This window comes from Squalius cephalus (assembly GCF_949319135.1).
Source record: "Squalius cephalus genome assembly, chromosome: 10".
NCBI classification, from domain to species: domain Eukaryota; kingdom Metazoa; phylum Chordata; class Actinopteri; order Cypriniformes; family Leuciscidae; genus Squalius; species Squalius cephalus.
Window position 1 is genome coordinate 17,505,003 of NC_137131.1, and position 27,607 is coordinate 17,532,609.

The 27,607-nt window shown below is 36.8% G+C and overlaps 1 protein-coding gene across 2 annotated transcripts; it reads right to left on the bottom strand.

Annotated features, from left to right (window-relative positions):
• Positions 1 to 1,174: 1,174 nt before the first annotated feature.
• Positions 1,175 to 25,227, bottom strand: sap130a (Sin3A-associated protein a). 2 transcript variants are annotated; one of them, XM_079884260.1, is made up of 21 exons: positions 25,166 to 25,227; positions 24,234 to 24,344; positions 21,981 to 22,252; positions 20,982 to 21,146; positions 20,758 to 20,878; positions 18,969 to 19,093; positions 17,425 to 17,549; positions 17,182 to 17,317; positions 16,907 to 16,997; positions 16,723 to 16,824; positions 15,089 to 15,230; positions 14,714 to 14,832; positions 14,336 to 14,620; positions 13,650 to 13,827; positions 13,324 to 13,422; positions 8,264 to 8,619; positions 7,010 to 7,252; positions 5,002 to 5,127; positions 4,747 to 4,850; positions 3,936 to 4,049; positions 1,175 to 2,277 (listed from the first exon to the last, which is right to left on the bottom strand). In XM_079884260.1, the coding sequence occupies exons 2-21, from the start codon at positions 24,328 to 24,330 to the stop codon at positions 2,119 to 2,121; spliced, it is 3,159 nt and encodes a 1,052-aa protein (XP_079740386.1). In that variant the 5' UTR covers positions 24,331 to 24,344; positions 25,166 to 25,227; the 3' UTR covers positions 1,175 to 2,118. The 2 variants fall into 2 exon arrangements, with proteins under 2 accessions (XP_079740386.1, XP_079740387.1); XM_079884261.1 differs by lacking the exon at positions 13,324 to 13,422.
• Between the last annotated feature and the right edge of the window lie 2,380 nt (positions 25,228 to 27,607).

The window sequence follows — 27,607 nt, forward strand, 5'->3', positions numbered from 1 at the left end:
GAGGGTTAAGAGAATAAAGCATGTCAAATCCTTATATAGGTAATACAATGTCTATCCTTGTATGAAATGTATACACGAATAAAACAAATGGGAAGAATCAAGATTAGATAAAACTGTTGGACTATCAAAATGCAGGAATGCCTACTTTAATAAAAACAATACTAATAATATGTATGTATGTGTGTATGTGTATGTATATATATTAGGGCTGTCAAACGATTAATCGCATCCATAATAAAAGTTTGTTTTTACATAATATATGTGTGTGTACGGTGTTTTATTTTCTATATATAAATACACACACATGCATGTATATATTTAAGAAATATTTGCATGTATATACTGTGTATATATATTTATATTATATATAATATATATTATATATAAATATTTTATATATAAATAACACATTTTTCTTAAATATATATGCATGTGTGTGTATTTATATATAGAAAATAATTATACTCCATACACACACATATATTATGTAAACACAAACTTTTATTTTGGATGCGATTAATCGTTTGACAGCCCTAATATAATATATGTATGTGTGTGTGTATATATATATATAGGTATATAAGTAGGCATTCCCACATTGTGAGAGTATATATATATATATAGGTATTTATATTCAGATTTCACATAAGGGTAATTTCCTTTTATTTGCTACACTTTAAATGCATCAATCTCTTGAGCTGTACTTTTAGACGCATGAATCCCATGTGCTTTTTTGGAAAACTAATGTTAATTACCATTCTCTAACAAAAAAATTATTGCATTAAAAGTAGCTAGCTTACAGTTTAACGCAGATACGTCTGTAATATCCCTGTATTTGCTTAATTCAGTGTAATTCATAAATACATGCTAATTCCTGAATGATGAAAATAGTAATTTTACGACCTTCTCCGCTATACTAGAAACGTATTTGAACATTGTGGAAACTGTTCTAGTTTACTGAGTACAGTAGAAACAGCAGGCCAGATTTCCTGCTGTGTATCTGAGCTTTCATTGGTTGCGCTGAAAAAAAAAGAAAAAAAAGATCCCTAACAATTCACTGACTATAGCGCATGTGATTATATTCAAAATATAACAATCTCATGCACATTATCACTTAAAATGTTAGTTCTTGTGAGGTGCATTCAGTACCAAATGTACTTGCTAAACAAGATGCTTTGTAAATGTATCCAGTTTTACTGCAATAGCACATAACAGAGTATACACAGAAAAATTAAAGAATGAAAAAAATAATATTATTCAAACGCAGAACAACATTCACTTACAGTCTGTAAAACATCACAAAAAAAAAGACTGTGAAAACCACATCACTTCCACTAACAACAATCTTCTTACACTGAAACATAAAACAATCCACACATTCTTATAATAGAAATTCACATAATTATACTGATTCTTTCAAGTACACATTTCACTGCTTTGTACTATCATCAGTCACTATAGCGCTTGAATGTTTGCAGTGATGAAAAACAAACTAGAAGGGTTGGGGGTATCATTATCTGGTTAGTACAAGACTATAACCGCATTTACATTGTGGGCTTAATTTGTTGAATACTCTGGGAGTGTTTAACTTTTGTGTTTTACGCCCACGCGCACAAAAAAATCCCCCAGTTTCACCCATGTTACAAGGCACCAAACATGGAAAGTTCACACACTATTGCGAGTGCGTGTATATGTGCAGTTTGTACTGGTGTGAATCAAACTAAGTACAGGAGTTACATCTAGCAAACATGACCTGATCTTCTGATCACTACCGTAAAAGCTTAGCCTCTACAACACCAACAACAACAAAACAAAAAAATAGTACAACATAATATTTCTTTTAAAATGAAAGGAAATGTCTTTAGGGGAAAAACAAAAAGCATTGGTTAACCAGGCTGCCTTATACCCAATGGACAGTCTGACGGTCCACAGTAAGCAGCAATTCCTGTAAAAACTGTTCGATGGTTTACAAACGTCTCTCTTTCTCTCTTTGAGACTGTAAAAGAAAGTAGATGATTGTGCACAGCATCCTGATAAACCATGACATATCCAGCTTTTGAAGAGCATTCTTGAGTTCAACTATGCTGAAGGAGGAAGATTAAGACGGTGGAGTGGCTTCTATGCCCGCTCCTTGCGCTTTAACTTGGAGCTCTTCTTGGGAGTTCCGTTCTTGTTGAGCAGCTTGAGGACTCTGTCCTTATGGTCCAATACTTTCATCATGGTGTCGCGAGCTTCAGTCACCTGATCCATCACAAGCTTGCAGCGCTGCATGTTACCCTGGACAGAGTCAGGTCAAAAGGTCATGAATGTATTTACAGTATGGTGTGCTGTGGTTTGGGGTCACTTTTTACATGTATTGGGAAAGTTTTCGTCAAATCAGTATCTGAATTTTCATCAGCCATTACTCCAGTCTTCAGTGTCACATGATCAGAAATCATTCTAATATGCTGATGTATTATCAGTGTTGAAAACAGTTGTGCTGCTTAATATTTTTTATAACCTGTGATATTATTTTCAGGATTCTTTGATGAATAATTAAAGAAAAAAAAAGAAAAAAAAGAACAGCATTTATTTACAATAGAAATATACAGAAACAATATACACTACCATTCAAAAGTTTGGGGTCAGTAATTTTTTTTCTTTCTTTTTTTTTAAAGAAATTAATATTTTCATTTAGCAAGGATGTATTAGATTCAGATTATTTTGTTTAATGCCATGTCAGCATTCAAAGCTATTTACATGGCAAAAATTCTATTACAAAAATACAAATATCATATAAATACAATAAAAACAAAAACAGCAAGTCATATCATACAAGATTTTTTAAATTAACATATGATAAAAAAAATCCAAAACCTTTTCAGGCATAATCTTATTAAATATGTCCTTAAAGGAGAACTCCGGTCAATTTTAACATTGAGCTCATTTTTTTGTACATTTGGAGTGCTGTCAGTGCAGAGAACAACGACAAAAATCGGTGTTGCCTACACTGTGTTATCCTCTTTTTAAAATTTGCACCCTGTTGACTTCAATGGGGCAAGTTTTAAACCTGCTTTTAGCCTCTTAACATCCTTGATGTGTCATTACAAGTGCACAGGTCATGTGAGTGATTCCTTCAGAGTGAACACGAGTGAATCTGACTGCAGTAGATGTGAAAGATATGAATAAAAATGATGTTATTTCAGCCAGCGCACATACCTGTATTTACAAAAAAATGAGCTCAATGTTAAAATTGACCGGAGTTCTCCTTTAAGTGAAGTAACTTCATAAAAGAGCATTCTGCTTGTATTAAGTCCAAGAAAATCCAATAAAATATGTTTGACAGATAAGGGAATCTTACAAGACATACATAAAGTTGGGTCTTCACCTTTAAGCAAAAAAGCATGGGTCAGACTTGTATGACCCATACGACATCTGGTGTAGACCACTTGATCAAGTCTAGTTTTAAGAGTGATAAAAAGTCTGTTTGTTATCTCCGGATGAGTTTCATACAACTTATTATTCTTGCACATATTCCACTCTTCTTGCCACTTATTTATTAAATTGAAAAAGTCATAGTAAAGACTTAGTATTTATTTTGTTAGAAAATATTTCTATTTTGAATAAATGCTGTTCTTTTTAACTTTTTATTCATCAATGAATCCTGAAAAAAGTACCGAAAAAACTATTAAGCAGCACAACTGTTTTCAACACTGATAATAAATCAGTATATCATGTGACACTGACGACTGGAGAAAATACTGATGAAAGTTCAGCTTTGCATCACAGAAATAAATTATTTGTTTTCAGGTTAAAAATGATAAGACAGTATAAGAGGAAGTGTACATTTTAGGTGCTTTATCATTAGTCACCATCTCTTTTAAGGTGGTTTTTGGTTAGTCAGGTTAGTGCCCATTCAATGTAGTTTCCATGGTGAGGAACGTGGAGACACTAACCTGTATGAGCTCATTAATGCGGTGTAATTCATCATCAGCTCCCGCTCTCTTCTTTGGGATGAGCCCTTCCTGCAGGGTGGTCAGCCGGCTGTACACGTCATGCTCCAAGTTAGACTGTCATCAAACAAGAAAGGAATTCATTAAACCGTTACATTAAAGGAGAACTCCGGTCAATTTTAACATTGAGCTCATTTTTTTGTAAATTTGGAGTGCTGTCAGTACAGAGAATACAAGATATGAATAAAAATGATATTTTCTTCCTGTTTTCGGTCGAAGTCCAAAGTAGTCGATTGTCGAGTTCACGCGCGTGATCATAGGTAACTAAACCTATGCGCGTGAACTCGACAATCGACTACTTTGGACTTCGACCGAAAACAGGAAGAAAATACAGGTATGTGCGCTGGCTGAATTAACATCATTTTTATTCATATCTTTCACATCTACTGCAGTCAGATTCACTCGTGTTCACTCTGAAGGAATCACTCACATGGCTGGGCACTTGTAATGACACATCAAGGATGTTAAGAGGCTAAAAGCAGGTTTAAAACTTGCCCCATTGAAGTCAACAGGGTGAAAATTTTAAAAAGAGGATAACACGGTGTAGGCAACACCGATTTTTGTCGTTGTTCTCTGTACTGACAGCACTCCAAATTTACAAAAAAATGAGCTCAATGTTAAAATTGACCGGAGTTCTCCTTTAACTGCCTAAACAACAGGCTGTTAGACTAATATATTTCATGTATAACACAATAAAACTCTTAAGCCACTGTAGACTAATGGCGGAAGTAAAACCATCAGCTGCAGAACCCACCAGCTGTAGCAGCTGTGCGGCACACAGGTGCACTTTCCAGCCCTGAGCACGACATGCTACTCCTCTCTGATTGGCCATGTCCTGAAGGCTTCCTTTCTTCTCCTCTGCGGAGAGAGTAGCAAAATGACTTCTCACATTACATGACCTGATTCAATACTATAAACATTATCTCAAGGAAACAAGAAAACAACTGCACACCAAAATAAATCAAAGACCAAACTTAGAAAGCAGACAGAATGTTTGAAAGGTACCTACCTTTGACTTTGATGTCACTGTACCTCTGGAAGTGGTGATAGGCAGCCTTCCACGGGTTACGGTAATGCCGTAGAAGAGTGAGGGGAGGTCTGGGTCGGACTGGCACATAGCGAACACCGTCCTCATCTACATTAATCAAAGTTACAATTGAACAAGTGTACACTCATTTTGAGGAGCATTTCACATTTACACTACTAAAGAAAAAGGGAAATAAATAAATAAATAAGCAACCAAGAGAGACCAAAAATCAGGTGATCTCGGCAAGAACGATAAAATACTGTTTCTCAGCTTTTCACTCACTCACAGAGTTTTATGCATATTCACAGTTTCAAATAATCACAGTGTCCTCCTAACCTGTCGCAATGTGATAAGATTCCAGCGACACGCAAATTGTCTGTCCACACCAGACAAAACTACAAGACATGACAATATCAAATATCAAAAATCACAGCCAATCAGAAGAGCAGAGTCTCTCTGCAAGCACAATGCACTCGCAGCGTAATGGATAAGTACATAATTCAATTCATAAACATTTCACCTAATACTGACTGACTAAAACAGTCTTTTTCATAGAATAGACTTGTTCGTTCATATTGAGTTCTCAGTTTGAACGTTTCCTTTCATGTATTTTCAAGATCTGAGGTGAATTATCTATTGTCACTTTCAGTACGGCTATAAAGGTCACGCAAAATTATATTTAAACTCACATTAGACGCTTTTAACATTAAATAAAGCAGTAACACTTTACAATAAGGTTTCATTAGTTAAAATTAGTCAACTACTTTAGTTAATATTAACAAAGAATGAACAATACTTCTACAGCATTTATTAATCTTAGTCAATGTTAATTTCAACATTTACTAATACATTATGGAAATCAAATGTTGTATTTGTTAACATTAGTTAATGCACTGTGAACTAACATGAACAGCTGGATTTTCATTAACTAATATTAATAAACATTGTAACAAATGCATCGTAAATTGTTAGTTCAAGTTAATTATAATATATATTAACGAATGTTACCAAATGAGATCTTATTGTAAAGTGTTACCAATAAAGCACATAAACAGTACGACGTCACAGAAAAATAAACCGCTGCTAAAATAGAATCATCGTCGCAGATGGTTATGACAAAAACTCTGATTAACATGGAAAAGATACCTTTTCATCACCCCTTCAAAAAATCCACTTTTTTCCCAGACAAGTGTTAATGTTGAGCACTGCTCTATAGCTGTGCACTTTTGTCTTTAGTATTGGCAGAATACTAGTTTCACACGTTCTGTATAAATATTTATTATAATGAGTTTATGTAAAAACAGTTTTGTTGACTTAAATTAAAAAGTTTCTATAATCATTCATAATAGCTATAATAATGTTCTGTACTTGTTAAACTATAATTAAAAATATGATAATTTGCAGTTGGCAATAGTAACTCATTTTATCCCCCAAAAATGAAATTAATAAATAAAAATAAATCCCTTTAATAGATTCATCAGCATCAGTTTCAGTGATACTGACCTTCATTGTACTGTTTAACATGCCATTAAATAAACATTTAAAGTATAAAACATTTAAAATACTGTCTTTATATTGTTTCCACATAAGTTTGGAGATTCTGTGAAAATATATTTTTTACACCTTATTTAATATTAGGTGCAATTAATCACAATTAATTTCAGAAATGGGTGTGAATAATTAGTTATTTTTTTAATGAATCAGCAGCCCTAGTTTTATATTTACCAGAAGGATTAACTGTAGTTTTATCATTTTGATGTTTCTGAATTTATGACAACCAACATTTTATAAAAAAATAAAAAAAATGTATTCCAAGTGACTGTTGCATGGTGCACACTGAATCTGTCAATTGGGTATGATGAGTTTAAGGTCACATCTTGACCTTTCCAAAAGGGCAAATGCACAGATGCATCACAGTAATCAGCTTCAGTTGCTAATGCAGCACCTAGATATCAAAGGATGTGTGTATGTTTATATAAAAATAGCTCACCAACATATTCTCTAGGTGGAGACTCATGCCTTTCTGGCCTGTTTCCTGGAGGTCGGCTGCTAGCTCTCTCTTCGTCTGTGCTGTTGGTCTCCATCATCTCCGTCTCCTCAGTGGAGATCACATGCTGCTGTTTGCGGGGTTTCTTCCTCGGGGAGGCCCCAGGCAGGAGGTCTCCAGGTTGAGAAGATAAGGACTGGGAGGAGAGGGATGGAGCCGGACCCATCGAAGAAGGAACTGAGGGCACTGTGATCAAGAAAATGTATAAATACATGGTGTGGCAAAACTCCATCTTTAAAATTTCATTGGACTAGCATGTTATTAGAAGCCATTGTAAAACAGTCGATGTGACCAAACATCACTTGAATTGGATGTAGAATTGTTTGTAGTGATTATAAAATGACTGTATAGGAATAGGCAGGGCTTAACAGTGGAAGCATTTCACTCGCATTTGCGAATGAAAAAAGATCTGTGCCAACTGTAACATGTATTTACGAGTACATGTGTGAATAAAAAGTAGGTCTCCACGGCTCCTTAAAGTCTTAAATTTTGTTTTTTGTGTGTAAGTGTTAAATTGTTTAACAAAAGTTTTATATCACAATTCCGGCTGTGATTTAATTAAATATGTGAGCGCTGCACGTTTCAAAGTCAAAACGCAGTGCTGTTGCACGTTCTATAGGCTCACGGTTTCAAAGCAGTTTGCAGTCAATGAATACAGTGCATTTATGACAATGGACTGCTTATGATCTACTGTTGATAAATTACAACTTTATGGTGTTTGTATTGTAATATGTTTTAGAACGTTGTAAGGGTGCATCTTTTATCTTCCTCGTGTTTGGAAGTAGTAAAGAATTTTCAAAATAAGAGTCCTAGTGTTTTTCAGCCTTGTTTATAATTAAAAGTCCCACAATTTGCAGAACATATTTTTTTCCTGTTATTATTGGTATTTCACTTAAAAAATTAAGTCTCTAAGATTTATTTCAATGTTTAGAACATGCATGATTCCAAAATTATTAAATAAATAGTCTGAAGCAGAATTAAAAAAAAAACTGTACTTTTTTATTCAAATAATTTAAATACTTTTTCTTGTAAATGCCGCCTTGTATCCCTTGAGGTTAACACAATTATTTGATACTTTTTCACTAAAGTTCTTTATGCGCTCCTACATTTTTCAAATTAGGAGCATGTGCTCCTTGGGGAAAAAAAGCAAGTATCAAGCCCTGATAGAAGGACTCTTATTTTGACAAGCACACCTACCTGCTTGTGAAGTGTCCATTGGCTCCATTTCCTGTTTTACTTTAACCTCTGGAAGAGTGGAACTCAGGGCAGCAGTGCTGCTGGCCGCTGGCTGGGTGGGAGAAGCCACTGCATTGGCCATGGAGGCAGACACTGGTGGAGTGACAGCCATAGCTGCGGGCAGGGCTGAGAGAACGGCAGTGGGCTGAGAAGGTGGCGTCGGAGCTGGAGGAGCCAGTAGGGTGGGAATGGCCTGTGAATGATGTTGAGCAGGAGTGGACAGCTTCTGCTGCTCACCTCCATGACTCGGAAGAGCCTCCACAGTTGCCATGACTGGGGGCGCCATAGCAACATGAACATCAGATTTGTGCTTCACTCTAAATACAGAAAGATTAGAACATTAAACATTAAGATCTGCTTGCATAAAACTAGTTTTTGACAATGAGATCACATGCATGCAAAAACTTAACAGGGTTCCCACATTTTCCGACATGATTTTTCCAGAAGGAAGTATATATACATTTTAATCACACCCAATTTCTTGTAATTTCCAGCAGAAATAGCGACATGTATTTTCCTCTCTCTATGCATTGGATTTTGAGATGTGGCCATTGCACTAAAAATGGAGGCAGATGAATTTAAGAGTTCAGGGGTGAAAAGAGAACTGAAACATACACAAGTGAAAAATATTACTTTCCAAAAAATGTAGCGCAAGTACAGAAAAAAGGAAGAGTAAACGAGTAGCTTACATCACTTATCAGTGACAAAATGTATCTATTTCCAAAACAACAGGGAGAGTCTATTACAGAGATGAAAAGATAAAAAAAGGTATTTTCAGTACACAGTATACCATTTTAAATTATAATGTATGAAAAAAATAGTATGAAAATTCAAAATCAGCTGTAATGTCTTAACACCAAGCGAGCTATTGTTACACATAAAGAAACTCATATGAGAGTTCAGTATCATACCAAAAACGATAGACGATTTCTCTCCAAAATAGCACCAGTTTTAGCATTTTGTGATAAAGAAATGAGAATCCCTTATATTATCAAACAGTTTACCTCACATAATGCACTGAAATAGGCAAAGATAGTGAGTTAACACTATACAATGCTAACAATGCAAAAATCCCAGCAGCCCAATAATATCAGTGATAACCAGTCCAGGGGTTAACTGGGATTCTGGAGGAGGGGAAATCTAAAATCCACAAAAGTAATGCTTTATTAAAGGGGTGATGAACTGAGAAATCAAAATTTCCTTGAGCTTTTGACATATAAGAGGTCATCATACTATAAGAATATCCTGTAAGTTTCAGAACTGCAAACTTCCTTGTTAGTCCAATAAAAGCTTTTATTGACACCAGGCACAGCGAACGACAGGTTTCTCAAAGTGGGGATCTATGACGTCAAAGGGTATCAAACACTGCCTCCACAGAAGATGATAACCGCCTACTTCAACACTGCCTGTTTAGCCCCGCCCCTTACATGAAACTCATTATAATATTATGCAAAACTGTTATCCAATCATAGCAGTGGCCGTTTACTTCCAAGTCTTCAATGCGGCATGCCCATAATAACTGAGCGTTTCAGGAGCTAGGCTCAAAACCAGGGTAGAAAATAGCCTATTACTTATTCATTTTGATGTTTTTGAATGTAAAAACCAAGCGAATGTCATAAGTTGACCTCAGACAACAATATAAAAAAAATTAAAAAGCCATTTCGTGACCCCTTTAAAAGAATAAAAATGTTTTTAATTGTCATTAGAACATCCCTTGAAATAAGATATTGGTATCTAAAAATATTAATTGACCTGTATAACTAATTTAAAACTCTAACTCTAACTGATATATTATGTCTCTTTAATATGATTTGTCTGTTATTATGCATGCATGTCATTTTTCAACTTAAATTCGCAATTACATAATTCCATAGAATATTTGTAGTATTTCATATTAAATAACAAATACACTGTTAGTGACATCAGATATATTTTATATTGAATAAAAATCAGATAACAGCTGTGCCGAGTTTACGTTCTTGCCCCAGAAAGTGGTGTAATCTCACCTTTAAGCATGCTAAATTTATTCATCCGAATATGTTACATATACATAAATGCACATTGTACTAAAAGGGGGAATTTTACCTCTACCTTTTACACAGCTACATTTACTCCAATTGTTATGCTGATAATATAATTTGTAATGAAAAATTTGCATTAAATATAGAAGTATTTTTACCAGGGAAAACTTTTCCAAAAGAAAAACAACAACATCACCACAAATGCACATCTCTTTTCAGGGCCACGGTGGTCTCTGCAAATAAGCTCCTCTTATTCTCCTCTTAAAAAATGTTGAACTCGATTTGACTTGAAATTTCAGGCCCTGTAGTTGTACAGATCATCTTGTAAGCTGAAAATCCAACTTTTTTTTTCTTAACATGTTTCTTCAAATTAAAGGCAGAATTAAATGCTGATATATCACTGAATTGCTGCTTGAAGGATGCGCTTCCAGAGCAACCGTGATGAACAGCAGTTGGCGCCATCTACTGCTGTGGTTAAAGTTTTCTATGCACGATTAGATTTGACAGGAGTCACAAGACCTCCCCAGCCCTACTCTCTACCCAGCCAATCATGTTGATGGAGAAAATTAAAACAAGCATGTAACCACCACAAACGGAGGGAAAATAGCGGAGTACTCAAGTAAAAGTACACAATTTTTAAACTACTTAAAGCAAAAGAATGAACGGGGCAAAAGCACACACACATCACTGGCAAAAAATGCTCATGTTGGGTGCTCGACAAAGGAAATAATAAAAAAAAAAAAGCAAAAAAAAGTCTGAAGAAGAGTCTGCGTGCTCGAAACATCACCTGTGTGAGATTTTTGGAGCCTTGGTGCGCCGACTTTTTTTAAAGCACAATTTCTGATAAAAAAAAAACAAACAAAAAAACCTTAATTACAGTAACATGAGCATTTGTAATTCATTATTTCACTCTCCTGGGCAGGTTTAAGCAGACTAAATAACTGGAGCACATCACTAGAGATAAGTTGTTTAACAAAAGATCCAGTTTATGACATTTTGATTAAAATTTACAAGGTCAAAAAGAAGATTTAAATACCTATTTTTATAGAGTATATTTAAGTATATTTAAAGTGAACATCTGTTCATTAAGCCTCCTGGTTACGTCATCTAGATGTATATTACTTTAAATTTTTCTACCTTATTTGTACTTTTTTTGCAATTTTTCTAGATGTATATTACGCTATTTAATTCTACTTATTTAATTTTTTCTCTCTATTCTTGTGTGTATATACACTGCCCGGCCAAAAAATAATTGCTGTAAATTTAAATTTAAATTGGCAAACGCTTAAGAGTCTATGATTATAGTTAAGTTTATGATCACTGTTGTAGTAATTATTATGTTTCTAGCATGTTATATGTTTGGCAACAGTTCTTCTAACACTAATTAATGGAGTGTGTAGCTTATTTCTTAAAGGGACACTCCACCCATTTGCATTAAGCTTTGCATTGTTAGAAACCCAGTCATACTATTGAATGGTCGTGCAACACTCTCTCATTTTCCCCTGAGACGAGAGAAATCCGTTATTTACCTCTTACACTTCCTCCTACAATGACGCAAAAATCGTCATTTTGCGTCATTGTAGGAGGAAGTGAAAGAGGGGGGAATTTCTGTTGAGACTACAAACACTCGTTCCTCATCTTTCCCAGGGGGCGGGACCCGCTCACGCTACAGACCTATTACAGATCAGTGGGTGGGACTTTACTCTCTGAAACTGAAAGCAATATCCTCCATCTTGTTTGAAGCTAAGCTAACAGGCGCTGTGGAGACAGATGTAAAGTAATGACAATAGCGGAGGAGAGTGCTCAATATGATATAGAAGAAGAGGATTTCGGAAGTCTGATGCTTGAATCAGGTGTTTGTGGCTACCTTTACAAGCCGCATTATAGCGAAGAGCAGCCGAGGCAGAAGACCTGCCTGCCGCGGACGAGGAGCCCGGACTGGCTCGAGTTAGGGCGGACTGGTGGCGCCGGTGATCTCACTATGCAACTCATAGACTGTAAGATGCAACTACGAACACAGAGATAGAGTCCGTCTGCGGCAAAGAATTTCAACGATGACAATTTCTCCTGGACGAAATCTCTGAATCAGACGAGGACACGGACGTTTGTGTTGAGAACTATCCTAGTTTCGCACCGCATATGTTCTGACTGAACATCCAGGTACCATGCAATAATTCACCTTTTCGAAAGAAATACAAACGAGGAGTAATGCACCAATGAGTTCGCCAACTAACTAGACATTTTGTGTGAATGTGAAATGAATTTCAAGCTCTGGTGGTAGCTAGCCTTGTAGACGGAAGAGTGATTTCTCTTATAGGCAGATATGCGCTTTCTGGATTAGTGGGAGTGGCTTGCGGAGCTGTGCAATGTGGTGCATTGTGGGAGTTGTTGTCTTTCATACAAATGCGTCCTGAAGTTATTTTTTGTCTTTCCTCGGTCACGAAGGCACCAAATTCAAAATTTATTTTACATTTCGACTACATATATGACCCACTTTAAATAAAAAACAATGTTCAAATGGGTGGAATGCCCCTTTAAACAACCATGTAGGAAGACACATCGTGCCCATATTCCAGGATGACAATGTCAAGATTCATCAAGCTCAAATTGTGAAGCATTTGCCTATTTAAATCCAAACAGCGACTTTTTTTTTTTTTTTTTTTGGCCGGACAGTGTAGTATATATGCATGCAAGTACCTAGTGCTTCTGGAAACCATACCAAATTACTTGTGTGTTTGTGCACAGTTGGTGAACAAAGTATATTCTGATTCTGATTTACATGGATTAAATTATTTACAAAAAAAATAAAATATCTATAACATATTGAAAATGTGGAAAATGTTAAGATCTAATTCTCTTTCTTGAGGTTTTCAGGCCTGGAAACCAAACTTTAACCCTGATATCTTCAGGGTATTCAGGACCGTGGGAACCCTGTGTTAGGAGCATTATCTTTTGTCCTATCCTTATTAGGATAATAAAGGATCTTCAGGCAGGGCTTACCCCGCTGGGCGAGGGGATCCCGACAGTCTTATCCCACTATCCACTCGGCCAGCATTAGGCTCGCTCGGCTGCGCTGGGATCAGACTTTTACGTACTGCCCTAGAAACACACCCCAAAAGTGGTCTCAAACTATTTTATCAACATCATCTCTGCCTTTAAAAACAGTGAGCACATTGGATACTGTTACTTCTCAGGATGCCATTAATGAGAAAGTAATGTAATTGATCATAATATGATGGCTAGTTTGGCTCCTTAGTAGTTAGCATACTATAAATACACATGCTATGGAAACAATGATGAAGGCTGTTGAGTGAAAGCTGACTCACCCTTCATTCACAGGTTTCTTGCGAAGGATGCTAGGCCGAGGGGAGGAGACAAGTGTGGGTGCACCTGTGCCCACTCCCTGGGGGTGTGTCTGCACCATTGTAGTGACAGACTGCGTGCCAGTGAAAGTGCTCCCGATCGGATTAGTTACAAAAGCAGGACTTTCAGCCAAAACGACACCTGTATAACAAAACAGATTTCATCAAATATTTGAGCAGGACAAACATTATCCCAAAAAAATCCCAAAAGAAATTCATTAGTTCGGATTTTATTTGTCCTGACACCATTCTCACTAGCCCCACACACACAAACACAAAAAATGCATTTAATTTTATGTTTGAAAAACATTTATCATTTTTGTTCACAAAACAGTTCACAGAACTTATACAGATTATATAAATTTAACTCACAAACCCACTATTGCTAGAAAATGACAAAATACAATAATGTTTTGAGATTTAAACCCATTAAATTATGTTCCACATGTATTTTTCACAATTTTGACAAAACCAGCTACATAACACTACCTTGGTGACATTTAGATCTCCAGAATATTGAAAACATGTTTTAATGTAGTGAGTACTGGCCTATTAGGGCAAGCTAATTATTTATTTATTTTTAACTCACGGTTTCTGAATATCTTATAAATTAAAAAATGTAGATCTAAAAAAAGTTTTGCTAAAATTACCTGGTGGTTTTGCTTCTGATTGCTGCTGTTGTGTGGAAACCGGAGCCTGCTGTACGCTCTGTGTGCTGATTGGTGCAGTGGCATGCAGCCCCTGCACTCCTATTGGTGCAGGTTGAATGCCCTGAGCAGTCATAGAGGCTGACTGGATGTTCTGGGTGCTGATCTGGGCAGATGGCAGGCCGATGCGATCCACCGCCATCAGCTGCATGGGGTTCAAGTGCACAGTGGTGGCCACACTCACCCCAGCCTGAGCAGGAAGAGCTGGGCTCTGAGCGGGAGCCGTGACTGAGGAAAACAGCACAGAGTCCGTGTTAGAGGTCTAAGAAACATTTGGATATTAGCACAAAGTTTCTGGTTGAGCATGTGTGTTGTGTTTACCTGGGTAGGGGCGGATGGTGGAGACAGAGCTGGTGATGGGGGTGTAGGTGTGGGTCAGAGGATACGGGGATGAGTACTGTGTGGGTAAGAAGTACTGAAACTGCACTGGTACTGACGGCCTGCAGAAGAACACACATAGATAACATGACGCGAGCTTCAATTCAATGATAATTCACTAATTACTTAGGTTTAGATGGCTGAATTCAGTGGTGTCCAATCCTGCACCTGAAGGTCCAAAGGTCTTTTTAGTAATCCTGAAGACCTTGATTACCTTACTTCAGGTGCATTTAATTGGGGTTGGAGCTCAACTTTACAGGACAGTGGGTCTCCAGGAGGAGGATTGGACACCCCTGGATTAATTCAAGATAGTTTCACCTGTTATCACTGCGGGCTTCCATGTTGACAGGGTTTGGAGAAGAGCGATGACCTGAAATGGAAATCAGGTTGGTCCTTTCTCCTGGATACTCTGGCTGGATACGTGGGGATGTGTGGGCAATGGGCTGAGGAACCACTTTAGCTGGAAAGAGCAGAAACATTAAGCAAGAATGAAAATCAATCTATCAATCCATCCATCCATCCATCCATCCGCGCCTGGGCATTCAGGGTATGCATGTGCATATGGGCCTGGGCGGATAGGGGCCCGCATCCGTAAAGCTATGACGTCATCCGCTTCATTACTGTGCTTCATTTTACCATTCTAGTCTCTGCTTCACATCAGTGATTCTTTGCCTGCATGTAGTGCATTAAAATTGTTTAATGCACACCTAGCCGTGCCACATTGGTTTAGTGCATTTATTAGGTAACTTGCTCAATAGACAATTTTTGACAATTACTAAGACTACTCTTGTGTTGGATCAGGATGGCCTGTTACATAAAGAGGCTTTGTTTACACCTGGTATTAAGATGCGTTTTGGACGATCGGATGACAAGTAGACAAGGGAGAAACATTCCCGTTTACACCTTGTGTTTTAATCAGTCTCTTTTGAACACTTTCAACCACTTCTGGCCTGATTTCTTCGAGGGGAGGGTCTTTCAGATCTTTCAATCTAATGGACAAAATAAGCTCACGCAATTTACATATGAACGAGACCGGAGACTATGGAAAAACATACGGAGAGCATCAACTTTCGTTTCTGTGAGTGTGTGTTAGAAATTAGGAGCGGTGAGAGAACATTGTACTTGGTACGTTTTCTCTTCAAACCAAACTTGGGTCTCCAGTCGACAGTTTAAATCCCATCTGGCTAGCATACTTCCCATAATGTTTACGCATTAGGTCAGTAGATGGAGAGTAGGCTGTCATTTGTGGCTGTTTGAATGTGTTTGAACGACTACCTCTGGAAGTGGTCAAAAGTGGACAAGCTCAAAATGTTTTAGACCCAGTTTACACCTGTATTGTTACGCTGTTATACGCTACAAATGTTATGCGTTGTTCACTTGTGATCCGATCAACCAAAACGCGTCTTAATACCAGGTCTAAACAGGGCCAGAGATTATGTATTTATCAGGCTACCGGGATGAAAACAATGATCTATCTACATCCATCCCTCCATCCATCCATCCAAACAATTTATCAATCCATAATATCCATCCATTCAACCATCAATATATCTATCAATCCATCTATCCATTAATCTATAAAACAATTAATCTATCCCTCTGTAAAGTCAATAAAGGGTCAAACTTTAAGTCTCTAAGCCAACATTCAAAGTTTGTCTTGACAAGTCCTGTTTGTTTGGGTTTGTCGTCAAAAATGACAGTTGATGAATTGCCTTAACTATGAATTTCATTGGATATGGCAATGATCTAGTAAGTATTACCATGACTCGCCAAAAGTTTTAGCATTGCACTCTGTCTCTTCATAAATGCCAATATGTAATTGTGGATAAAAATGGTCTGAATTGTTCTGGATTGATTCAAAATTGTTAAAGACCAAAATTGTAAAGACTCGCAATGCACTGAGAAACAATCTTGAATGTTATAAACACATGTAGAGAATGGGTTGTGCTTACCGACAGGAATAGCAGAGGTGGTCACAGCTGTAGCATGGGAGTGAGAAGACATTGTCATAGTGACAATAGTGCTACTGGTCATTTGGGTATGTGCTGCAGAGCCTGTTTTGGGGTACACACAGTTATGAACTGCATGAAAATGTCTCATCTTTGTGGATGAAATATTTGGGGGGAAATTTTTTACCTGTAGTGGTGGCTGAAGGAGCACTGTTGGTAGCTAAAATAGGAGCTACAGTGGCAGCGGCAACAGGGGTCACAGTGTTGAAGATTGGTTTCTGCAGACAGAAAAAAAACCCTCAAAGTTCATAAGTATTAGAAAGAAAGTTTGTGGCATTATGTTCTAGCAAGAACATAAACTTCCTTTGCAGGGGATTGTAATATTTGGGGGTTCTTGGCATCAAAAGGTTTAAAAATCCCTGCTTTATTCAAATACCTTTAGATTAATAGGTTCATACTAACTTGTGTGATGGTGTGAGGGGGCTGGGCCTTCTGCGCGCCAATAGCTGGGAGGGTGATGCGAGTGGTAGTGTCCCGGGGGGTTGGTGGACGCTGGATGTTGATGGCGGCTGGTGGAGGGTGAATGGTTACTGGTCGCCTAAAAAAAACCCAGCAAATTCAAGATTATTATTGGAATAGCACCAAACAATCCAATCATGACACAGAGTTATAGTGCTCATCGAAGAGACAAATACAATAATTTACCCATGAACCATCTCTGCAGAGTGTGTGACGGGGGTGTTGATGACTGGGGACTGGGTTCTAGCAGCTGTGATGGGAGCCACCATGGTGGGTAGAACAGCCGTTGAGGTGGTCACCAAAGGTCGAGACTGTGAATACAGACAGTGGGTAAATAAAGAACTCTCAAGAACTAAAGGAAGATGTTGCAGATCTATACATTTTCACAACTGTGTAAACTGACAGCAACATCAAACAAAGTGCATAAACAAAACAGGACTCAACATTAAGGAAGTGAGAGTGGTCTGTCAGAACTGTCAGTGCCACCATCAGACCAGTGCTGGGTACAGGGTTCCTACACATTTTCCGTTTCAAAATTCCATACTTTTCCAGACTGAGTGAAGTTCAAAAGAGACTCACTTATGGTGAAGACAAACAGTTTTACATAATGAAATTGTGCACATTGAATTCATTGTGTTTGGCAATCACTAAATGATCACTAAACATAAAAACACTCTAATTGTATTATAAATATATTTCAGACATTCTTAATTTTATATTTTAGAAAACTGAATAGTCTGGAAACTATTTTTTTCCATACTTATCTAGACCTGGAAATTACTTAAATCAAATTCCATACTTTTACAAACTGTGTAGGAACCCTGTGGGTAGTATCATGTGCTGTTGTTATGGCTTGTGAATATATGAATATGTTTATCTCTGAAGTTCTGAACAATTTTTGCAAATTCTTATAATTTAAATATGTAATCAAGGAGGTGGCAAGGCTAGCTGGCTATCAGAGATGAGGTTCTGAATGATGTTTGTCTTGGAATCGGTTGAATTAGTTGGAACAGTTGAAAGTTATCAATGAATCATCCATGTTTTGCACTGTATCAAATTTATAGCCATCATGGAGACAGTAAAGAACCAGACATTAATGCAAATAAAAAACCTATTAACTCTATTTGTTATAGGACAAGAGGGTATAGAAAAGGGATGAACGAATAATTTGTAGTAAAATGTTTCCATAAACAACACTTAAACATTAAATAAAAAACAAATTATTTTCTTATACATATGTTGCTAAGAAAAAAAGTAATCATTACTTTTTTTGTGGTGGGATTTACATTGATAGTACATGTAAAGAACATAACAATACAAGTCCAAACAGCCCTGACATGAGGTAAGTTTGTTTATCTGATCACTCTAAACCAGTGGTTCTCATATGGATATATGAGGTAGCCTAATTTTAGTGATTTTTAGACCTGGAAAAGTTTAGCAAATTAATAAAATAAAAACTCCATGGGAATTTTTACAATGAATAAACTATTTTGTAGTTATGCCAAGCTCTAAATTATTTAGAGTAAAACATATTTTTTAAAATATTTATCCAGTAAATCACGAACAAATTGAAAAGTCATTTGAATATTGTTGTGGACAATGGGGGGCTTTGGAGTTAAAAAGAAGTGAACCACTGCTCTAAACGTGGCATTTACATGAAGTGCTGTTTAGACCAGAGCAGACTGTTGGGGCTAACTGTATGTGATCAGTAAGTTGTAAAGCTTCTGCACCTGAATAGGCTGATGTATAATGTGTTGCACAGCTGTAGGTTGGCTAGGGCCTGCGTTGGCTCCTCCGGCTGGTCTGAGAACAGTAGGGCCTTTAGTGCTGGACATGACAGCTGCAGCAGCTGCGCCTGAAACACCAAACACAGGCACAGATATAACTTTATTACAGTACGCTACGGTTCATGTCACAAAACAAATAAACAAAAATACTGCAGATTTCAGCCTATAACAGCAAAAGAGCCAAACCGCACAACAACATTGACCAAACAAATAAATATACTAAACAATAGGATAAAAACAAAAAATTTTCCATGTTTTTTGCCACAAAATTATGTTTTATTATGTACGGAAAGCACACTCTCTTTCTCCCGTTCTCTCCCACTCAAACGCACACAGATATAGTACGGACACACATTCGTTCAGAAACGTGTCGTCAGCGCTGCTCTGACAATTTTATCAGTAAAATAGTTGAACAACTTAAAAGCTACATGACATGTCTCACTAGCGATGTAATAACGGTGCTGTTCTTGGAGCAGATAAACAGTTTCACTATTACTAGAGACACTGCTACCGAACACTGTTGAGAAACGCACAGACTCAGGTAATTCAAACGCTTAATCTCTCTCTTTCTCTCTCTCTCACTACATTAACTGCATTAGTCTGCTATCAGTGGCCCAAGCTTCCGTTACCAGCTCTAAAATTACGTTTTGGAATTAGCAACGGAGGCTTGGGATTAGATGCATAAGAAATTAGTCCTACACACCAGAGTGTTTTAAGGACAAAACCTTGACAAATGTCTTTAAAAATACATCATCTGAGCAATATCTTGAGCTGTGGTAACCATGGTATAAGCAGAATAATTGACACTGGGCCGTTGAATTGTTGAAAATGAATGCTTCGCAGTCTGCGTCGTGGCCGCATTACCACCTTATGCGTGCACTATTTTTCTAATACACTGTAAACCCGAATAAGTTGGCAAAACTCAAATAATTTGAGGTAATCAGTTAGATCAAATTAATTTAAGTTAAGAAATTTAGCGTTTAAGTAAGCAGAACTTGCAGATTTTTTATTTAATTTTTTTGTAATCATACATTTTAATTGCTCTTAACTTTAAATATTTGAGTAAGCTAATTAATACACAATTTAAAATGATCATGTAATCTCAACTTAAATATTTTTAATAGTGGTAACTTGGCTAGCATTAACCAGCTAATTCAAAAAATGCTACCTTGCTATTTGGTGACACAATGCTTTGATAGTATTAGCATAGAATGAGTACAGCAATTTAAAACATTTGGCATACACTGTTCTCAAACCAAGCTCATGCTCCTCATCACCATGATGGTAACCCCCCAAAAAAACCAACATAACAGAAACTAGCATAACAAATCATTAAACACTACTAAAACTCCCACTTAACATTAATCTGGCACAAAAAAAAAAAAACATTATATAACACTTAATTTTAGCATTTACTTTTAAGTGTCATGGCAAAGCATGCTGGGAAATAGAAATCCTAGCCCAGTTTCAGTTAAATTTAAGTTTATCTAAATTAAAAGAAACAAGTTCATAGAACTTAAAAAAATTAAACAATTCAACTTACTTAAAATGTGTCAGTTTTGTGAACTCAAAAGAAAAATTAAGGTTCTAAATGTTATTTTGATGGAACTAATTTGTATAATTTAAGTTGGCCCTACTCAAACCAATTAATTATTTTGAGCGTTAGGGTTTACAGTGTAAGTCCTGTCAATTATTCATTACATGTCAGCAGTTTATGCATGAAATCACTGACCTCTGGGCAGATGGGAGGTAAAAGTGTGGGGAGGAGCAGGAGATCCAATCTGTAGCGCAGGTGCACTGCCCCTGAAGATCTGCACGTTAGTGGCCATAAGATGATGCAGGTTACTCTGTCCCTGGAGAAACATTATTCATCTCAAAACCTTTCTTACAATAAGCACACATTGTGTATCTAAAGAAACCTGATTAGAAGAAGTCCCTAGTGGATTGTGCTTATACCTGCTGACCACTGATGGTTGCCACTGGTATCGAGGCTGGAGCAATGCTGCTCTCAAGAGGAACGGTGATATGTCCAGACACTTTGGCTGGAACAGGAATATGCCCTTGGCTAACAGCCGGAGCAGGTGCTATAAGACGACTGGGCATAGGTGACTTCAGGGCAGCCTGGAGAATTAACAAAAGAAATCATTTGTGAGTTCAGGTAGCCTAAAGTTGAGGTGATCCTGATGGCAACCTCACAATTAGCATTTAAAGTATCCCAAATACACCCATATATATATATATATATATATATATATACATACATACAGGTGAAACTCGAAAAATTAGACTATTGTGCAAAAGTTATAATTTTGATGATTATGGCTTACAGCTTATGAAAACCCCAAATTCAAAATCTCAGAAAATTAGAATATTACATGAAATCAATTAAAAAAAGGATTTTAAATACAGAAAGGTCAGCCCTCTGAAAAGTATAATCATGCATATGTATATAGTTATATATACTAAATATATTAGTTTCACCTTTTAAGGGGTCAAAGGACTTAGTGAAAAGAAATGGTTTGTGTAACATTAGCAACACATTATTAGTTGTTTGATAACGTAGTCAAGCCAAAGGCTAATCATATCAATTATATCAATATCAACCGTTATGTGTCCAACGTTATGTGTCCAATATTTCCACTTGCCACTATGCTGTGTTTACTACAGTAAAGTTGAGCAAGTACATCAGGTATTCTGATCTCGTGTGAGTGAGTGGAGGCGGGGACTAACAAGCATATTCATGGATTCACATATAATAAATGAAGCAGGGGTTTAGATTTACATTCAAGCGATTTTAAGGCATGAAGAAATTATTTTCTCATGACAAAAACGGTTAAATATATAATTTTGATGATCAAAGATGAGTTATTGAGATTGAGTATTGAGATTATTGACTAAGGGGGACTTTAAAATTTTGACAGAATCACAAGACGAAAGAAAGGGAAAATAAATGACCTTTACAGAGGCCTCACTGACGCTGGACTGCTGGCCCTGTAGTAGATGGACTGATGGGGTGGCCACAGTTACTGAAGGGCTGGGCTGGATAGGCACATGCTGGGGCAGAGCAGGGGGTTGGCCGAGGGCTTGGACCTGTGGGTAGGGCCTGACCACCACCGTCTCCTGCTTATCATCACGGAATGACGCAATTCCACAAGCGGTGCCGCTGCTGCTGCCAGGTGGAGGATCCTGAGGGTGATCCACTTCAAGCCTGCTGTCCTCACTGCCAACTGTAACACAATATTCACCACATTATGTCATGCCTATTGGTATGTCAAAAATACTCGTACTTTAGTACTAGGTTGTTGCTAATAAAAAGATCGCTACAAACCGACATGGACACATGTTTTCTGTGGTTCTTTGTGTCAATCATAACTCAGACATTAAAATATTAAAAATTGTGATACTGCAACTTTCACTTTCTCCTTAAAGGGATAGTTCACCCAAAAATTTTAATTGTGTCATCATTTACTCATCCTCATGTTGTTCCAAACCCATACGACTTTTGTTCATCTTCAAAACACAAATTAAGATTTTTTAATGAAACCTGAGAGGTGTCTGTCTGTCTGTCCCTCTATTGAAAGTCTAGGACGTAACCAAAACTTAGAAGGTCCAACTAGGTCATAAAAATGAATCAAGCATTTTTCTTCTGAAGAGATACGCTTCATATGATGAACAGATTTAAATTGGCCTTTTCGTTTACATCTGAACAACACATGATACACACACACATAAATCCATGTACATGATGCATAGCGTGTTACGCACACAGCTACATACATATGAACGAGATTCTGTGTTTACCATGTAATGCACTATATGTGTGTTTATGTGTGAATAAAAGCCTGAAAAAATGGGTTAATATATTTACATGACTACATGCATTGTCGGTTTATTATGCATTATCGGGCTAAGAACATGTCATGCATGCAAACGCACTTATTGCCAGATAGGTCTGTCTAAGCTTTTGTACGCAGCCCACAAGACTAGTAATGCACATTAACAAGGAAAATGCAGTTAATTTTGATTTCAGGAAGCCTTTAAATTATGTTCAATGCTCAAAAAAAATATATTTTAGGGTTTTATGTCCCTTTAATGTATACACTAAACACTTTTCAAAATGTAATGTATTAGTATTTAAAGTCGCACAAAATGAAAGCGGTGGTCATATTTTGCCAATTGCTAATTGGAGGGATCATTGCCCAGCATCGTGGGAAGGCCCACATTGCTCACATGTCATCAGAAAAAAGATGTCCTCAAACTAAGTAGAATAATGGAGAATGCATCCTGAGATGCATTAAAATAAAGGTGCTCTGGGGTATGACCATAGCACTCTTTTCAGTTAAAAAGCTTTTATTATTTCATGGCTGCACACAAAAAAACAAAACTCCTATGCATTTCGATGCATGCCTTTCTCAGGGAGAGTAGCAGGGAAAAGATGTCATTCAAAGGGAGTTTTAAATAGAAAAGATAATGTTTTTGATTAAAGTCAGCATTCTTTTCTTTTGTTTTGTACATCAGAGTGAAACGGCTTCTGGAACCAGACAAAATGTAGGATGGTATTTTGTCCACTGGGAATTGACTGAATTGCTATTTGCTACTGCTATGATCTCATGTGAGTGACAGGTTGTCCCGCCCTCATGCCAGTAAGCACATCATCATAGAAGAGAAGAGATGCAAGTGCGAGGGGAAGTTATTTTGATTAAAGATTACGAGGGCAAATGCATTTGTTTAAATAATGATGTGCACGGATAATTTATCATTTATAATAAACCATGCAATATTCAATAAAGAAATGTAAATTTTGATTTTATGTAGTGCTGTCAAATTGACTAATCGCGATTAATCGTTTCTAACATAAAAGTTAGTTATATATATATATATATATATATATATATATATATATATATATATATATATATATATATACGTATATATGTGCGCACATAAGAATATGTATGGATAACATACATATATATGTATGTGTGTGTGTGTGTGTGTATATAATACATATACACATATTATATAAACACAAACTTTTATTTTAGAATCGATTAACCTGGATAAATTAATTTGAAGGCACTAATTTCATGGTTATGATGCTCATCAATACATTAGTTTATCCTGCAGTACCAACTACTGGAATGTTGGTATAGTGACAACCCCATCTCTCAAACTAAATGGTCTGGAGTGGTGGTATCACAATCCTACCTGAGTGTGTCCCTAAAACGTTGCTGTCAGTAGAAGTCTGACCCGGTCCGGCCCCAGCAGGAGGAAGCGCAGCCCTAGGAAACTGCTGAGAACTCATCTTCTAGGTGTTAGCTGTGAGGAAAGTTAAACAGGTTTAATATCTTACTGTATTAGGTGCAAAGAAAAATATCACAATTCGAAAAGAACTAGACAGAAAGTGTGCTTTAGAGCAGAGGTGTGAAATCCTGCTTCTGGAGGGCCCCTAGTGTCCAGCAGAGTTTACTTCCAACTAACGTTATACTCCAACCTGCCTGTACTTTTCGAGCAATCTGAAAGACCTAACTTAGATTAGATGATTATGGTATCTATGGCTGGATCGAAAACGCACGAGGGTAGCCTCATTCAACAACAGGGTTAGAGAGTACAGTATGGAACATGTTGTGTTGTTGACACAGACCAGGAATTAGCTACTTGCAAAGAAAACACATGAACGAATTAAACAAACTACGATCGATGCACTGCACATACAACACATTACGTTACTCTCCATTCGCTCTTATTAATTAAAAAAATATCCATCAATACTGAGGGATTTTAAATATTCTTCTTCAATTTATGCCGTGATAAACACTAGCTGATTTCGAAACCTGTCACTTTTGGTGCTTTAATGTTTACTTCACGAAACTGAACCGGTTACGGGTGTAAATCATACAAACAGTCGTCAAGCCATGATAACATAGTAAATGACGTTAGATCAAAACAGAGGCGCTATTTTTCTCTGTTCCATTGCTGGTTGACAAAAGCTTATTTGAATCTGTTTATAAAGTGCAGTTGATATACAGAATGTATCAGGGTTATTGTATGATAAAAATATGCACATGTACTGCAAACATAAATAGAACCTAAAAAAATAAATGAAAAAAAATAATAATAAAACACATTGCAAATACTACCGTGTCTCTGAAGCTATTCCCACTCCATAGTGTGAACACTGCATCAACCAAAAAGCACGAAATGGCGGACCGGCGCAAACGATTTCAAAATAAAATCCCACGCGAACATATAGTGTTCACGTTTAGATATATTTTTTTGTTTTGTTTTTATTTTCTTTGATTTTTTTTCTTATCTTTTTTTTTTCTCTCTGTTTATTATTTGGCTTTGTAAATCCGCAAGTTTGTGTGTGCGTGTCAGACATCACGAAAACAGCATCAACTAGTGAGTGCAAGAGAAAACCACCTGCATAAAATAACACATGTAAATAAATATATAAATTATTAAATATGCGAGGATATAAAATAAATGAATTCACTCGTCAATGCAAAAATGATAAACCAAAAATGTTTGGCGAAATACAAAAATAGGCTTATTTAAAAAGTGCAAAGCTGAAAGTTGCTTTTGAATTCTATATTTAAAATTTCCAATCTCCAGTCATTAATTTGTTTCATTATTTCTCATTCTCTCTTTAGCATATGTTACACGAAGGGTAATAAATACAGAACTAGGCAGACATAAATGAATAAATGATTCAAGAAAAATAGAAATATAGATTTAAACTTCATAGTCATGTATTTATTTATTAATATGCACAAATATTCCTATGTGGATTTGTGATTTATTGTTTTTTCTATCTATTTATTACATTTGTGTGGCATTATAGTGTCTAGCTATAGCCCATCATTCCACCTTCACATATTCGAGTGGATGCATCTTTCTTATCTTCCTGCTATTGTGTCTATTTTACCAGCTAGTACTTTTACAACATTTAATCTTTGTGTCAACAGATTCCTTTTTTATTTTCACAGTGAGATCACTCAAAGCTCATCTGGGCCATGCTGGGCAATCACTTTTCAAAAAGCACATTCAAACTGGCAAATTTTTCTGTAAATGTTGTGTCTATTTACTCTGTGAATTATGTTGTAAGTGTAAGTTTGAGCTCTTGAATTGGTGGAACCACATTTCGCAGGTGACAAAAGTTCATCTGGTCTGTTGAAGTGAGAATCGGTAAATAAGGGGGTACAAGGCTCACCAGCATGGGGCAAAAGGCACATATTATTTCTACAAATACTTTAGCTAAAATAATGTTTTTAATAATCTTTTAGTTAGATTAATACTTGTTGAAAACAATCACTTTAGCAAAGTTTGTACTATTTTTTGTTTATTTTGATAAATAAAGGAATTCATTTTTGTTCAATAAATGTATTGTGATTAAAATATATTTAAAAAATACAGAAACAATAAAAAAAATAAGTAAAGATTCAGAAAGCACTGAAGTAGATCCCATAATAATTTAACAAAACTTTACAGTAAATGATGCTAAATTATATTTTATTATAAGATATTTTTAAATATGATGGTTATAGGCCTAAATGTGGTGACATCTTGAAAAGCGGATGTTTTGAAATGTGCTGCGGCAAGTTTTTGTGCCAGTGGTTTAGAGGAACATTACCCTACATGTCTGACAGTGCCGAGTACAGCTGTTTCTAGAGACACAACTGGCCATCTTCCACATTTCTACCAAGTCTGGCTTATTTCAGAGCTGTCTTGCTCTGTCAGTAAGTCATAATATGTTTCCCAACTCATTTCTTTTCCTCTCAGAAGGGCCTTACCCATACTTAACTTTTAAACTGCACAGCATATAACCTTTGACTCCCATTGACATTTTGAAATTCACACATCTTAATTCTTGATTCAGAGAGGATAGATCAGGAGGATGACGTTTTCCTATCTGGGGCCTGTGAACGCACAAAATGTCAATTTAGCATCAGCGGTGGTAGATTGTGACCTAGTAGCAGTTTGTAAGTGTGCTGCAGGCTTGGCAGCTATAAGCTTAACATCGCTTGGCCAGTAACTGGAGACCCGAGAGTTAAATGGGATATTTATGATGGCTAGACGGCTTTTCCGAGTGTGTAGTAGAGATGCAGACCACTCTCTCATCTGCCAGTCCCTCCAGCTTCCATGCACCAGAAAATATATAATCAGTGCAATAATGCAACTTCGTTGTTGATCAAGCAGAGTTATTGGAGGAGTTGGGCACTCAGCTGGAATCCAAACCCGGCTGTCTGGGAGAAAATCTGTAATACAACAGACCTCAACCTACGCACCTCACGTGGTGCACGGTAAAGCAACAGCCATTCTATGGCTCTCGCTGTTGCAGGTGAGAGTTCATTCTGGCTTAATCTCTCAAGGTTTTTGAACACGTGGGCGCCGCTAGCAATTTTGGGTCCTTGAAAGAATATGAGGTTGGGCCCCCTACCGTACAAGCACAAATTTGCACGTGTATTGTCACAAAGCACTTCAGCCCCTGGGTTCAAAGCAAATAATAAAATATTCTCTGTCGCATCCAGGCTCAACACCGAGTGCGCAGGGAGACAAAAACAAAATAACAATGAACCAAG